Genomic DNA, 13,703 nt, shown 5'->3' with positions numbered 1-13,703 from the left:
GTGAGGGTCGCAGGATAGGAGAAAGGTAAGCGCTACATCAGGATGTGGTCTCCTCTGGGCTCCAGCTGCAGCCTGGTCCCGCAGAAGGCTCCAGGGCACAAACAGCATCACGGAGTTAGTCCTTCCTGGAGGCTTGGGGTCACCTTTTGTGCCACCACATCAGCCAGTCATCGGCCACAGTCTCCCAGGTGTGTGTGCGGGTGGTGTGAGGCCTGCTGGGTGGAGGCGGCTCTTGCTTGGCTGGTGACACTGCTCCAGAAAAGGGGCAGCCGAGGGCCATGGCAGCTGTGGGTCCTCCGGCAGCCGGGGCTGGAAAACGAGCAGGTCAGCAGGCAAACAAGCCACTCTCCTTCCCCGAAGCTCCAGGCGCCCTGGCACTTTCAGCCACAGAACAGTGTCCAGGCAGATAGGCCTGTGCCCTCTGCACGCCCAGTTTCCATGTTCACAAAATGGGCGCGCAGGCCCAAAGGACTGCTGAGTTTTCTTCCAGCTCCGCATTGCAGAGCTTCTGTGAATCCACTTGCACCCCATCCCTATGTTCCAACCAGGCAGGTCCCCCGCCCGCTAACACCCCACTCACCCCAGCAGCTGAAGAGCCATCGAGAACAGCAGACTTGACTTTGGGCGGGGAACACACAACACAACACGCAGATGATGTGTTATAAAATTGTACACCTGGGCTCTGTATAATTTTATTAACCCATGCCTCCCCAATACATTCAATTAAAAAACTACATCTTGAAATTTGAAGGAAAAAAAGAACCATTGAGAACAAAGGGGGGTCTCTACTCGGCAGGCCTGAACACCATGAGATGGGCAGAAGCAGATTTCTGGGTTTGTGGATGTCCCTGGCCTGCTGAGCAGACCTGGGGAGTCAGTATTTCTTGAAATGTAAGTACTGAGACCACACTGGGTTGCCAGTAAATTCATTATCCCATTACACAGGCCTGAATTATTCAGCGCTCTAGAGGCTGCCTCAGGAACACACCCAGCACAGTCAATGCCAGAATTAGCAGGATGGATGGATCAGGCCCAGGGCATGGCCGGTGCCTGGATGACAGATCTCGGCCCAGAGTGGCCGCCAGGGCTTGAAGGCATGAGAGGGTCCAGCACCTGAGCCCTGGACATTCCTGGGACCTGGGGAAAGGCTTGTGTATATATGCACAGACTCCCTAAGTGCCACCGCCCCCAAGAAATTGGCAAAGTGTATTTTTGGAGGCCCACCTGCTCCAAACAAACCCAGGGACAGAAGATCAAGGCTCTACCCTCTACCTGGCTGCGTGACCTCCAGCAAGTCATTCACCTTTCTGAGCCTGTCTCTCTATCCATAAAATGCAGCAATGATGCTGAACATTCTCAGTATCCATTCTCCCTCTAAATGTAATGATAGAACTGAGTTTTCATTGAGTACATAATCCTCCGGAATAAAGACTACTTCTAGGTTGAAGTGTGCCCATGTGACTAAGCGCTGCTCAAAATGATGCAAGTAGAGGTATCCCATGAAACTTTGAAGATATGTCCTTAAAGGAAGGCTCTGAGTCCTATCTTTTCCTTTCCTTTTTCTGAAAACTGGGTTGAAAGTGTGATGGCTGGAGCTCAAGCAGCCGTCTTGCTCAGTGAGGAGAAGCCACAGGTTGGGGATGGTGGCACAAGAGAGTAGAAGCCTGTTGACTCTGGAGCCTCCTTACCACCTCTAGATTGTATCTGTATGAAATAGAGGCCCTGTCCTGTGTGGCTTAGTTGGTTGGGCCTTGTCCCACAAGCTGAAAAGTCACCCCACAAGCCAAAATGTCATAGCTTGATTCCCTATCAGGGCACATGCCTGGATTGCAGGTTCAGTCACCAGGTGAGGTACCGTAAGAGAGGCAATGGATTGATGCTTCTCTCTCACTTCCAGGTTCCTCCCCCTCTCTTTCTTCCTCCCTTCTCCTCTCCCTAAAAATAAATAAATAAAATCTTTAAAAACTAAAATAGAAATTAACTTCTCTCTTGATTAAGTCATTGTCTTTTGGATTTTTCTGTCATAGCCAACCCCCTCCCCCTACTTTGTTGGGCAAGCCTGAGGGTGAAATGAGACATTACAGGAAAACACTCATCTCAATAGGTATTTCCTCTAGTATACTTCAGTGGTTAAGAACTGTAAGCCCTGAAACCAGAGCATTTGAGTTCAAATCCCAACTCTACCATTTAATAAACTGTGCGACTTCAGGCAAATTGCTTGACCTGTCTGTGCTTTCAGCTTCCTCGTCTGTAATATGGGGATAAATATGAGAATTAACTGAGTCGCTATGAAGCTACAAGAAGTGTTATATAAGTACCAGCAGTTAGTATCCCATTTTTACACATTTAGCGCTGGAGTCCCAGTGGATCTCAGGGTCCTGGGTCTCCATACATCTCTGAAAGCCTCATCTGTGCCTGGATTTTCCCCTCAGGGTGGCTGTGCTCTCCAGGCAGCTTCAGTCATGACATGAACAGCTTTGCCTCAGCGGGGAAGCTCCCAACCTGCCAAAGCGAGATGGGCAGCGGAGACTGGGCTCCTGGTTTGGGGCCAGAAGGGGGACTGCTGTCCGGGATCCCCAGGAAGTTCTTCCTCAGGAAGAGAGAGAGAAATAAAAGCACCTGACTATGTACCCCAAGCAGGTCTCACTGGGCCTGTGGGGAGTGGATTAGATCAGAGGTCACAGCTCATGTGCCAGCAGCACAAAGACCAATATGGGATATGAGTGGAGTGTGTTGTGCTTGAGGCAGCAGGGAGTGGTGGGGACTTTGGCAAAGCACATGACCCATGTGGGGCTGGGGACAGGCACGTGCAGTGCCAGCAGCCTTGCCATGCAGCAAAATGGGTCTGGCTTGGTGAAATCTTCTGCTTTCTCAACAGAAATGAAGATCACATCTAAATTCTTCGTGAAATCTTCCAATTGTTTAGTATTGGCTCCATTCAAACAAACGAAACACTGATCAAGAAAAACAAAGAATGCCCCCAGGCCAGCCCAAGGGCTGCAGACATAAACCAGTGCTGAGAGGTCTCCAGTGAAAGCACCCTGAATCCTGAGTCCCAGGCTGCATTTCCTGGTGTCTCTAGGGGAAGTGGGCATATGCTGAGCTTGAGGGTGGCTTGGAGGAAAGAAAGGGCTGGGAGTTTCTCCTTTGCTCGCAGGCAGGTGCTCTAGGCTGGAAGCGGGAAGGTGAGCCAGACCCCCCAGCTCCCTCTCCCGTCCGTTTTCAGGATGGCAGTGAGGGTGGGCGGAGGCAGGGGGTTGTCTTGCAACCTCAGGCAACACTCCAACTCCCAGAGCTTCAGGTTCTTCCTCTGAGGCTGAGCTGATTGGAAAATCTTCAGCCTCTGCCTACACTCGCTGAGATGGTGCCCAATGGAGTCTCTACACCCAAACCTTTGGAGATGGCCTGGGGCCCTTGGGACCTGCGTGTAGATTGGACTGCTGCTTCTGACTCTGAAGTCTGCCACCAGTAACAGGGTTACGCATCCATACCCTTGTCCATGTCACCTCACGGGGCCACCCCATAGAGGGGATAAAGCACATGCCTTTACTTGGAGCTTGGCCATGTGACACTGTGGCCACTGGAACATCAGAAGACCTGACTGAGACAGAGGCTTTGAAAGCACTTATGGGGTGGGTTTCTTGCACCAGTGTTATCCGCTGAGAAAGAGCATGCCCAGGAGGAAAGATCTGAACCCACCACTGAGGCAGAAGAGCCCCAACTGACCCTCTAGACCAGGAGCCAGAAAATTAATTGATTATTCTAGAAGCCAGTGAAACCTGGGGCTATTACGGAGCATTGCCACAGCACAAACCCGACGACTGTGCCAGGAGGACGTGGGCTTCCCCGACCCTGTCCTTAGCAGGATGCACAGGAACTCCCAACCCATCTGGTCATCTGCTGTCCCAGAGGCCTCTGTGCCCCTGGCTCTGAGGCAAATAGAGAGACCCCCCCTGGAGTGGGGAGATACCCCAGGCTGTGGACACACAGAATTGGAGCCAATCCCATGTCACCGCTGTGAGACTTTGGATGAGTCCCTCCCTCTGTCTGAAAGCTATCTGTAGAGTGATCGTGCCTGTTTCGCCGATGAGAGGCCACGGGTCTGCAACAGCACGAAGGCAGGTCCCCAGTGCTGGCACTGGGCTTGTCTAGCGCGGGGCGGTGGGGGGGGAGCGTGGGGCGGGGCCTGGGCCTGCCAGGAGTCTTTGGATGAAGGCACCTCCTGCGAGAAAGCTCACTCTTGACGAAAATGAAGCCTCATCTCTGGAGGACATGATTTCAAGTTCAGTATGGAATCTGTCACTGTGTCCTGAAGAAAAAAAGCAAACAGGTTTATCTCAGCACCAACTCTAAGCCTATGGGCCCAGGCCATACTGCTTGGGGGCTGGTATCGGGAATGCTTTGAGCTTCACGTAAAAGAATATATAGCAAATCGTTGCTTAAACAGAAAGGGCTCCCTTTTCTCATGTAATAAGTCGTCTGGAGCTAGACAGTTGCTGGTGGTGGCTCAATAGCTAGATAATGCAAGCAACAGCACTCCATCCTCCGTCCCACCATCCTCACTGTTTGGTTTTTTAAATCTTAACTTCGTTGCCTAACGGCCACAAGACGGCTGCTATAGTTCCAACCATTTCATCTTTACATAACCCCAGACAAGCTTAAAAGAGGCTAAGCAATAACAGAGGAGTTTCTTATTATCAGGGAGGAAAATGTCCTGAGAAGCCGGAAATGAGCTACAGAGAGGATGAGAGCACCTTGAAAAAATATGCCTGAGACAGCTGTGACAGCCTGAGACGGATCACAGTCCCTCCCCCAGAGCTGGGCACACTGTTTCTTGGGTAGTGTCAGGCTCCCACTGGCAAGGCAGAAGGAGGAGGAACACTTCAGAGGCAAACAGTAATGGTGTCGGCTGGAGAAGGGTAAATCCGTCCCACAGGGGAGCAGCACTAGGCAGGGCCTTTAACTGCAAACTGTAGAAGCTGCTCGGTAGGAAACAGCACATTTTGCTGGTTGCGAACAACAGACCCACTCTGTCATAAACAGCAGCCTCTGGGAGGACCAGAGCATCGGGTTTGGGTGCTCCACAAGCAGGAACTTCAGAGCCAGAAGCCCATCCAACCACGCCACGGGACTGTTCTAGTTAGAAGACAGCCACCACACAGCCCACCTCTGGCTAGAGGCCTCAGTGCAACCATCCCAGCAGTCACTGGCACCGCCACCTCATCACACCTACTTGCTGCGCACCCTTCTCCTCCACACAGCCGCTAATTCCCATTGCCTACATTGGCATTCCTTGAGTCTTTTACATCTGCTGGGTGGAAGCTAGGTCCATGTCTTCTGCAGGGCATACATGTGTGTCATCTTTGAGAAAAGGAAGGATTCACAACGTAGGCCAGTGTCTTAACGTGAAGAACTAAAAGCTGCAGGGAGACTTTCTTTACCAGGCCTCAAAAGAGCCCCATGAAGTCCTCACCCTCTGAAGGCTTCTGAGGATCAGCCAGGGTATCTGGAAAAAGCATTCCTGGCCACCCTGACAAGAAAGGAGGAGAGAAACAGGTGACACCATGAAAAACACACCTAAGTTATTCACTGGGGACTCTCAGAAACACCCGGATGGAACCAGATAAGTTGAATCACAGGTAAATTGTTGGTACGTGGAAGGTGCTTCCCCAGAGAACTAAATGAATTTCCAGAGGACCTCAGGGCTCTGGGCTTGGGCCCAGTGGTGAGAGGACCAACTTGTGTGGAAGCTAAATTGGAGACAAGTTCACCGCACTGCCACTTATGCATCACTCAACATCTGGGAGCCTTGGTTTGCCCATCTGGGAAATGGAGACAATGCTGGCTACTAGGCAGGGGTGCTCTGAGGAACGTTCCACTTCCCATTCAGTTCACGCGCAGCAGGGAATCCTATGTGTTTAAGTATCTGACCCCACTGTGGTTGTCAGGGAGCGGGAATGGGAGCCAGGCAGGGGCATTTTAATCCATCCAACCATTCTCAGAGCTTGGAGGCTGCGGCAGGCAGAATTTTGCCTCCTCCCATGATCTCTACCACCCAGGTTACTCCGGAGGGAGGACTTCGCAGGTGTAACTAACCAGCCCACCTTAAAATAGGGTCGTTATCCCAGATTATCTGGATGGGCCTAACGTAATCACATGAGCCCTTAAAGGCAGGAGAGGAAGGCATCAAAAAGATCCAAGGGGCCTTTGCTGGCCCTGAACATAGAGGAGCTTCATGAGAAGTAGCTGAATCTGCCAACAGCTAGAGAGCCTGGAAGAAGGCCTGAAGCACCAGGGCAGAACTGCAGCTCCAGGCAACACCCTGACTTTATCTTGGGGAGCCCCTAAGCAGAGAATCTGGCCATGTCTTCTTGCCAGACTTTTGACCTACAGATGCATGAGATAATAAGTGGGTGACAAGCCACAGTGACAGAACACTAACACAGAAGGATCGTCCCCATTGTCTAGTTGAGGAGCTCTGAGCTCACATAGCCACACAGTGAGTGGTGGGGCCACTGTATGAATGCAAATCCATGCGATCCCTGAGCCCATGCTGTCACCTCCCGTTTGGCCTGTCCAGGGGAGGAAACTGAGGCACTAAGCCTGAGGTATGGCTTGCCAGCTCTTCAGCTTCTTGGCAGAGGTGGGAGCAGGCTGCAGGCCCTCTGTCCTCCTGAACTCCTCTCAGGAGCCCTGAGTCATGGTCTATCTGCATCCGTCCACTCAGCTCGAAATGCCCCCCTGGAGCCCTGGAATCAGGGAACTGCCTCCTGAAGTCATAGGTGAAAAGACACCATCCTCTCTGGAGAGCTCAGCAGACCTCATCCAGATGTGGTCAGACTCCAGGCTACAGCTTCTCTGTGGGGAGAAGAGGCCTAAAGAAGGCAAGCCCTGGAGAGAGACCCAAAGGTGCCTCTGGCAGCCCCCAGCTGCTGGGGGAGAGCCCACTGAGTGAGAAGGGAACTGAAGGGCACAATTTTTCTCATTAAAAGCCAGATTTCTAACCTCTCTTGAAAAAATCATAAGTTCTGGCTACACTACACCCATCTTTCCACATGGCAGCATGGATTGGAGTCAGATGGCTGCCATACCTTCTGATAGCTCATGAGCTTTGGAGCACCACAGTCCCCACTGCTCCCTATTGCCCTCCACTCACCTACCTGTCCAGTCCCTGAAGACACCTAAGTTTCAATCCCTTAGGCCCAACTTGACTCTATGACATTTCCCCTCTGCCCCTGACTCACCCAGTCCTGAGGGAGCTTGGGGCAGGTGCCTAGCCTCTGTGATGTTAGCAGGTCTGGGATAAGAAGAAGTTGAGGTCATTAGGATAGACATTCAGGTGTCTCTTCCAGACTCACTTTTTTTGTGGACAACTGTTCCCAGTGACCCGGTTTGGCTAAGAATTGGTCAGGGGTCATATTCCTGACTTCCTGGTGTGAACCTAAGGAAATGTACAGGCACCCATTCATTTCCTCATGAGCCTGCAGGGCCCCCGATGCCTAATGGAGCAGCTGTATTTGGCCAAAAGAACAACTGAGAGAGGCAGAAATGGTCCTCCCTCCTCCCCTGAGGCAGCTACCCACGTCCACATGGCCCTTTTGGGAGGCCCAGTTCCCCTCACCTCTGGGGGCCCCCTCTGAGGAAAAGAATCAAAACCTACTTTGTCTTCAGACCCCTGGCCTTCTAGGAAAAGGCCCCATAACAGATTCAGAGGCTGCCTTCATTGTGAGCTGAGAGGCTGGCACTGCAGTGGAAGAGACAAGAAATCAGGAGTAAATGGGGGAGGGAGGTGGAAAAATTAAATTTTGCGTGATCAGCAAGGTTTCAAACAATCGCTCGCCAACTGAAGTGGGTGCCACGTCCATAAGTCATTCTGTTTTATAGACCATTAGGATCTCCAGAGAGAACCTGCATGGAGACCACTGCTTTTTGTTGAAATTAAAATGTCAGAGAAAAAGAAATAGAACAAAACAGGGAATCTGCAATTAATTACCAGGCCATAAAAATTCAATAATCAGGAGGCAGAGCGGCCTCGGGCCCAGAGGTACCGGAGCCAGCGTAACAAGAATGGAATACATTAATCTTTTCAAATTAGTTTTTTAATCTGACAGGGATATATGGTGACATGCCTCCCCTCCCGCCGCTCCCCCCAGCTCCGCGTGCTCCGGACTGCAGCCAGGTTGGAGAGGGAGGTTCTGCCGGTGAGAAGGGGCCCTGCCCTCACCTGGACCCCCAGACAGGGGAGGGGAGGAGGTCTGCAGCCTCAGCTGAGCTCAGGGTGGCCTGTAGGCTGGCCTGCTGGAGGGGCCCCAGCAGTGGTGCCAGGAAAGCGCTTCTTGAGTATGGTTCCAGCTGGGGCCCATTGAGCCAGAACAGCTCTCTGGTGTGCCCCAACTTTGGGCAGGGGCTCAAAGGGTTTAAGAAAACAGGAGCAGGGTCTGGGGAGTGAGCACGGAGAAGTGGTCTCTCTGAGCTTTGGTCTCTCTCAACTTTCCTCCTCTGGAAAATGCGAATAATATCACAGCCTCACAGAGATGCCTGGTGTTCAGTAAAAGGCCCCCTACTGTTACCATTTGTACTATCTAGACGGGCTGTTCAGACAGCAAGGAGCCGGAGGCACCGCCAGCACACAATTCAGAGAGCATTTATTTAGCACGTACTGTGTGCTGAGCTGTGGGGGAGGAGAGACCGGCAGCTTCAGTCCTAACCCTGGGGAATGAGACTCGCAGTCCGGCCACAGAAACATTTACAGAGCGAAGTAGGATGCAGAGCATCAGTGGGGAAGGGGCTTCTCTTCTGAGCAGGACGCTCCCCTGGTGACAGAGAACTGGGAGGAGCTGGACAGCCCTACCTGGCCACGTGCTGGACCGCAGGCTCCTCCCCCGTACCTCCCGCCTGGGAACCGCCGCTGATTGGACAGAGGACCAGCTCCAACCCTGTGTCTACTTGGAGGCTGTACCCTCGGCTCCAGGAGCGGGGTCCTGGAACTGGGCCTACTACGGCGTTGCCTCCCCCAGGCTCAGGAGTCCGGCCTGGCCATGCAGGTCAGTCCCGAGTTCCAAGTTTCTCTCCAGCTCAACCTGGTCTTCCGCCTCAGCCGAGCCGCTCTCTCATGTACCACCTCTCCCTCCCCCAACAATCCTGCCTCTGGGCCTTGGTAGCGCTGAACCCTGCTTAGGAAGACCCCGGTGGAGCTCTAGCCAGTGTGGTTACCAAATGGGCTGCCTGTCCCCTGGAGACAGCAGTAGAAGAGTACCCAGGTGACCACCTGCCCTTACGACTTTGACTCCTTTCCAAACGTGACAGTTGTGACCCACTAAGTGCTGGGCCTCGTGTAAATCCTTCACCTGGATTTTCTCATTTCCTCCCCTGGGTGGTGGGGACTATTAACCCATTTTACAGAAGACGAAATTGTGAAGCTGGGGTTGCTCACAGGTTCTTGTGTGTCCTGTGCTTTCCAAACACAGCTTCACTAAGAATACAAGCCAGGACAGTTTCTTCCACCTCTCCCTCAGGCACATAGTAGGTGTTCAACCAGTGCTAACTAGACAGTGTCCCTGGAGAACATTCTGCAAGTGATCTCACCTGCCCTCCAATCTTTTTCCTCCCCAAGATGTCATCATTCCAACCTATAATCTTAACAGCAGCTGGCATTTACAAAGCACCTACTCTGTGCCAAGCTGTGGGATCTGGTGCTATTTGCAGTTAAGACTGTGGTCCCTGTTCCTGCAAAGGAAACAGGCTGAGACACTAATGAGCCTAAGATCTCACAGTAGTGTCTGTTTGGCACCCAGGATTTTAACTAAGGATATCTCAGCGCCCCTTCAACCTGATCTGCCTCAGGGCTCCCTAGCCAACCTCTGGCTGTGTGCGCCCAAACAAGCTTCTTTACTCCTTCAACCTGATACCCTTGGTCACCTCCCCCAAAGGCCTCCTCTGATTCTCAGTCCCTCAGGAACTTTCACTTCTATCACTTTGTAGTCGGTACTATCCTGTTACACTGACGGCCCTCTCACCCTCCCACATATGTCCCAGGGGGTCTCAGCAGAAATGGTAGTAATGAGAAAGAAGCTCATTAAATTTTTCTCCCTGACCCAGGTCCCCAGACCCTAGATGTAGGTCTTGGTCCCCACCGAACGAAGTTCCGATGCGCAGCCACCAGATGGCACCCAGCTGTCTCCGGCAGGACTTGCAGTAAGGCCATGCGGCCGCCAGATGATGCTCCATACCGCATCTTGCGGGCAGTGCCGGGACCAGGTGGAACAGGAAAGGCCTGAGGGTCCGAGTGCAGACCCGGTAGCCCCAGCGCTAGGGACCTATCCACCGCTGCCTTCTGCCAACGCCATGATCCAGCCCATGCCCCGGCTCTCTGTGCCCGCGGCGCTGGCCCTGGGATCAGCCGCTCTGGGCGCCGCCTTCGCTACCGGCCTTTTCCTGGGTGAGTAGGGACCAGCCTGCAGCTCCCTCGCAGAGGCCCCGCAGGCAGGGCTGGCGTGGGAGCACAGCCCTCGGAATACCCGAGGCTGGCGGCGGCTAAAGCTCCCCCTTGGCGCCCGGGAGTCCCGGGCCCTGACTCAGTATCCCTCCCGGCAGGGAGATGGCACCCTCCATGGCAATCTCGGCGAGAGAAGCGCCTGCTGCCCCCCGAGGACAGCCCCCTGTGGCAGTATCTGCTGAGCCGCTCCTTGCGGGAGCATCCGGCGTTACGGAGCCTGCGACTGGTCAGCAGGGCCGAGGGCGGGACCATGAACCCAGCTCCGGCCATGCGGACCCCACGTGGTTGCATGACCTTGGGTTGGGCAGGGACCTCGGTTTCCGCGCTCTTCAGCCCTGGCGCGCTGGGCGTTCCCTGGGAGGGCGTTTCTCTGGGCCATGCCCACGCCCACGGGGGAGGTCCTGAACTTGGGGCTGGCGTGGCTTGATGGCAGTGCTGCAGCGACTTTCTCCCTTCCCACCCACAGCTGACTCTGGAGCAGCCGCAGGGGGATTCAATGATGACCTGTGAGCAGGCCCAGCTTTTGGCCAACCTGGCGCGACTCATTAAGGCCAAGAAGGCGCTGGACCTGGGTAGGGCACATGGCCGTGATCAGTGGGTGTCTAAGTCACCAGCCATCTCCCTACTGTGGCCTGAGTCTATCCGTGTCCCTGTCCCCAGGCACTTTCACAGGCTACTCAGCCTTAGCGTTGGCCCTGGCACTGCCCCCCACTGGGCACGTGGTGACCTGTGAGGTGAACCCGGGGCCCCCGGAGCTGGGTCGGCCCCTTTGGCGGCAGGTGAGTGTCCTTAGTCAGGCCCTCGGAACCCAGCCACTCCACTCCCAGCTCTGGGAGAAGGGACATGCTGGTTCTGACCCCACTCCTTCCTCAGGCTGAAGAGGAGCACAAGATCGACCTTCGGTTGAAGCCCGCCCTGGATACCCTGGGTGAGCACAGTGTGGAAGGGGCCTTGGCGCCATATCCCAAATGGGGCCATCGGGTGTAAGCTAGTAACCAGGTCCTATGGATGGGCTTGGGGCAATGACAGCCCCCCACTGCCCAGCCTCGGGGTATGCAGCCACAGGCAAGGTGGCAGGGCTGGTGTCCTCGAGGCCGGAGTCCCTGAGTGGTCACAGCACCTAGACTGGCCTGGGCAGGGGCTTTCAGCCACTGGGCCTGCGGACTCAGCCACATCTGCCCATCCCTCCCCCGCAAGATGAGCTCCTTGATGCAGGCGAAGCTGGCACCTTTGACATGGCCGTGGTGGATGCCGACAAGGAGAACTGCACCGCCTACTACGAGCGGTGTCTGCGGCTGCTGCGGCCCGGAGGCGTCCTTGCTGTCCTCAGTGTAAGGGATAGCCTGAGGGGAGAAAAGATGCTCTCGGGCTGGGAATCCTCCCCCTTGGCTCCTCCCCATGCCCCGCCCTGGCACCCCAAAGCCCCAAGCAGTATTCATGTCAGCTCCTCCCTCGAGGTATTCAAGCAGAGTTCTCACGCCCGTCCTCCTGGAGGTCCCACCCCCATGGTGCCCCGCCCTCCTCCACAGGTCCTGTGGCGAGGAAAAGTGTTGCAACCCAAACCGGGAGATCTGGAAACGGAGTGCGTTCGAAACCTGAACGAGCGCATCCTGCGGGACGCCCGAGTCCACATCAGCCTCTTGCCCCTGGGCGACGGCCTCACTTTGGCTTTCAAAATCTAAGACTGGCCCCTAGTGATGGTTTCGATGGAGGGGACCTGGGAACCCCAGCAATCCACCGGGAATTTTAAATCTGAAAATAAAGTGGGTCCTGGACAATCTTATGAGCTTCCATACAGCACTGAATTGGGGTAGGGAGGGGAGGCCCAGCACAGGCAACTTCTTGAGCAAAAGTGAGCCTTAAGGTTACATGTTCATCCCCTCCCTGGCAACCTTGATGGCCACCTGGCACCAGGGCTGTGGCCCAACCCCAGGAGCCACCAGCTGGAGGCAGGATTTAGTTTTAATTGGCCTGGCCACATGCAATTGGACAGAAAACCCAACTCCACAGTCTGAGGGCCAGATGCTGAATAGAGCCCAACCTGGTCTCCCTCCCACATCTCTTCCTAGGATGCACAAGTGAATGAAGTTCAGTCTCAGTGCAGCTGGGACGAGTGGGGAAGCCGTATCTGGGATCTGACAACAGGCTTTGTGGGGGAGTAAAGTTAATGCCAGTTCATTCAGCAGCCACTTAACCATGTTTTCTCGTAACTGCTAGCTCGGCCTCACCTCTGTGAACCAGTCCACTTTAGACACGAGGACCTCAAGGTCCACATTAAGTATACTTCCTGTCTACCCCCTGAAGCCCTGAAGAGGAGGGACTGGGTGGGATCACTGTCCAGACACATGAAGCAGACAAGCCTGTAAGTAGGAACTGGTATGGCAGTTTTTAACAAGTGCTCCAGAGGGAAGTTAGACTTTCCAACACCAACATCTGTGAGTGGAGGTGGAGAGGGAGCCAGGTGCTCTTGTTTCAAACCTCTGCAAATCCTCCAAGATGTCCATGTCTCAGGCAGAAACGCCACCAGCCTGTAATATACAAGCAGGTTTTGCTACTACCTGGTTAGTGGTTGTGTACCTGGAGGCTGCTAGAAGCAGAGCCACATGAATCCACAGGCGGCAACTTATGTAAGTTATCCTGCAGGTCCTGGATAGACCTTGTATTGGGTTGGCCAAAGTTTATTTCATTCTTTCTCCATACAATGGCTCTCCTGGTGTTTAGTCATCTTTAACTTCATTCAGAACAATTTTGTTAGGATTGTGACATGCATTTAAAAAAATCAGAATTTTTGTACAGCCATTTTAATATTGAAGATGGAATATGCAACATTTTTAGCATATTATGCTTTATTATTTCAAGAAAGGTAAAAACACACTGAAGCACAAAAAATATCTGTGCAGTGCATGGAGATGCTGTGACTTACCAAACATGTCAAATGTGGTTTGCAAAGTTTCTTGTTACTACTGACATTTTGGCCAAATATAGTCATTCTTTGCTTGTGGGGCTGTCGTAGGCATTGAAAAACATTGAGCAGCAACCCTGGCCTCTACCCGCTAGAAGCCAATGGCAGGAGATAGCTGGTATACTCAATATTCAAATCAATAAGTTATTGGTAAAAATGAAAAATATGTCTTTTAGGCCCTGGCTGGTGTAGCTCAGTGTTTTCAGCACTGACCTGCGAGCCAAAGGGTTGCCAGTTCAATTCCCA

General features: G+C 53.5%; 1 protein-coding gene across 3 annotated transcripts; it reads left to right on the top strand.

Moving 5' to 3' along the window:
• The first annotated feature begins 10,162 nt into the window (after positions 1-10,162).
• On the top strand, positions 10,163-13,183 carry COMTD1 (catechol-O-methyltransferase domain containing 1). Of its 3 annotated transcripts, none has more exons than XM_037055991.1 (7): positions 10,167-10,438; positions 10,594-10,721; positions 10,962-11,067; positions 11,156-11,274; positions 11,369-11,423; positions 11,711-11,826; positions 12,025-13,183. In XM_037055991.1, the coding sequence occupies exons 1-7, from the start codon at positions 10,216-10,218 to the stop codon at positions 12,175-12,177; spliced, it is 900 nt and encodes a 299-aa protein (XP_036911886.1). In that variant the 5' UTR covers positions 10,167-10,215; the 3' UTR covers positions 12,178-13,183. The 3 variants fall into 3 exon arrangements, with proteins under 3 accessions (XP_036911887.1, XP_036911886.1, XP_036911885.1); XM_037055990.1 differs by having other exon boundaries at positions 10,171-10,438; positions 11,693-11,826; positions 12,025-13,181; XM_037055992.1 differs by lacking the exon at positions 11,711-11,826 and having other exon boundaries at positions 10,163-10,438; positions 12,025-12,278.
• The last annotated feature ends 520 nt before the right edge of the window (positions 13,184-13,703 follow it).

Source organism: Sturnira hondurensis, unplaced genomic scaffold (genome assembly GCF_014824575.4).
Source record: "Sturnira hondurensis isolate 20B ecotype Veracruz unplaced genomic scaffold, ASM1482457v3 Scaffold0008761, whole genome shotgun sequence".
Classification (NCBI taxonomy): domain Eukaryota; kingdom Metazoa; phylum Chordata; class Mammalia; order Chiroptera; family Phyllostomidae; genus Sturnira; species Sturnira hondurensis.
Note: the sequence above shows the minus strand (reverse complement) of the source record. Positions and strands in the feature narration are given on the sequence as shown.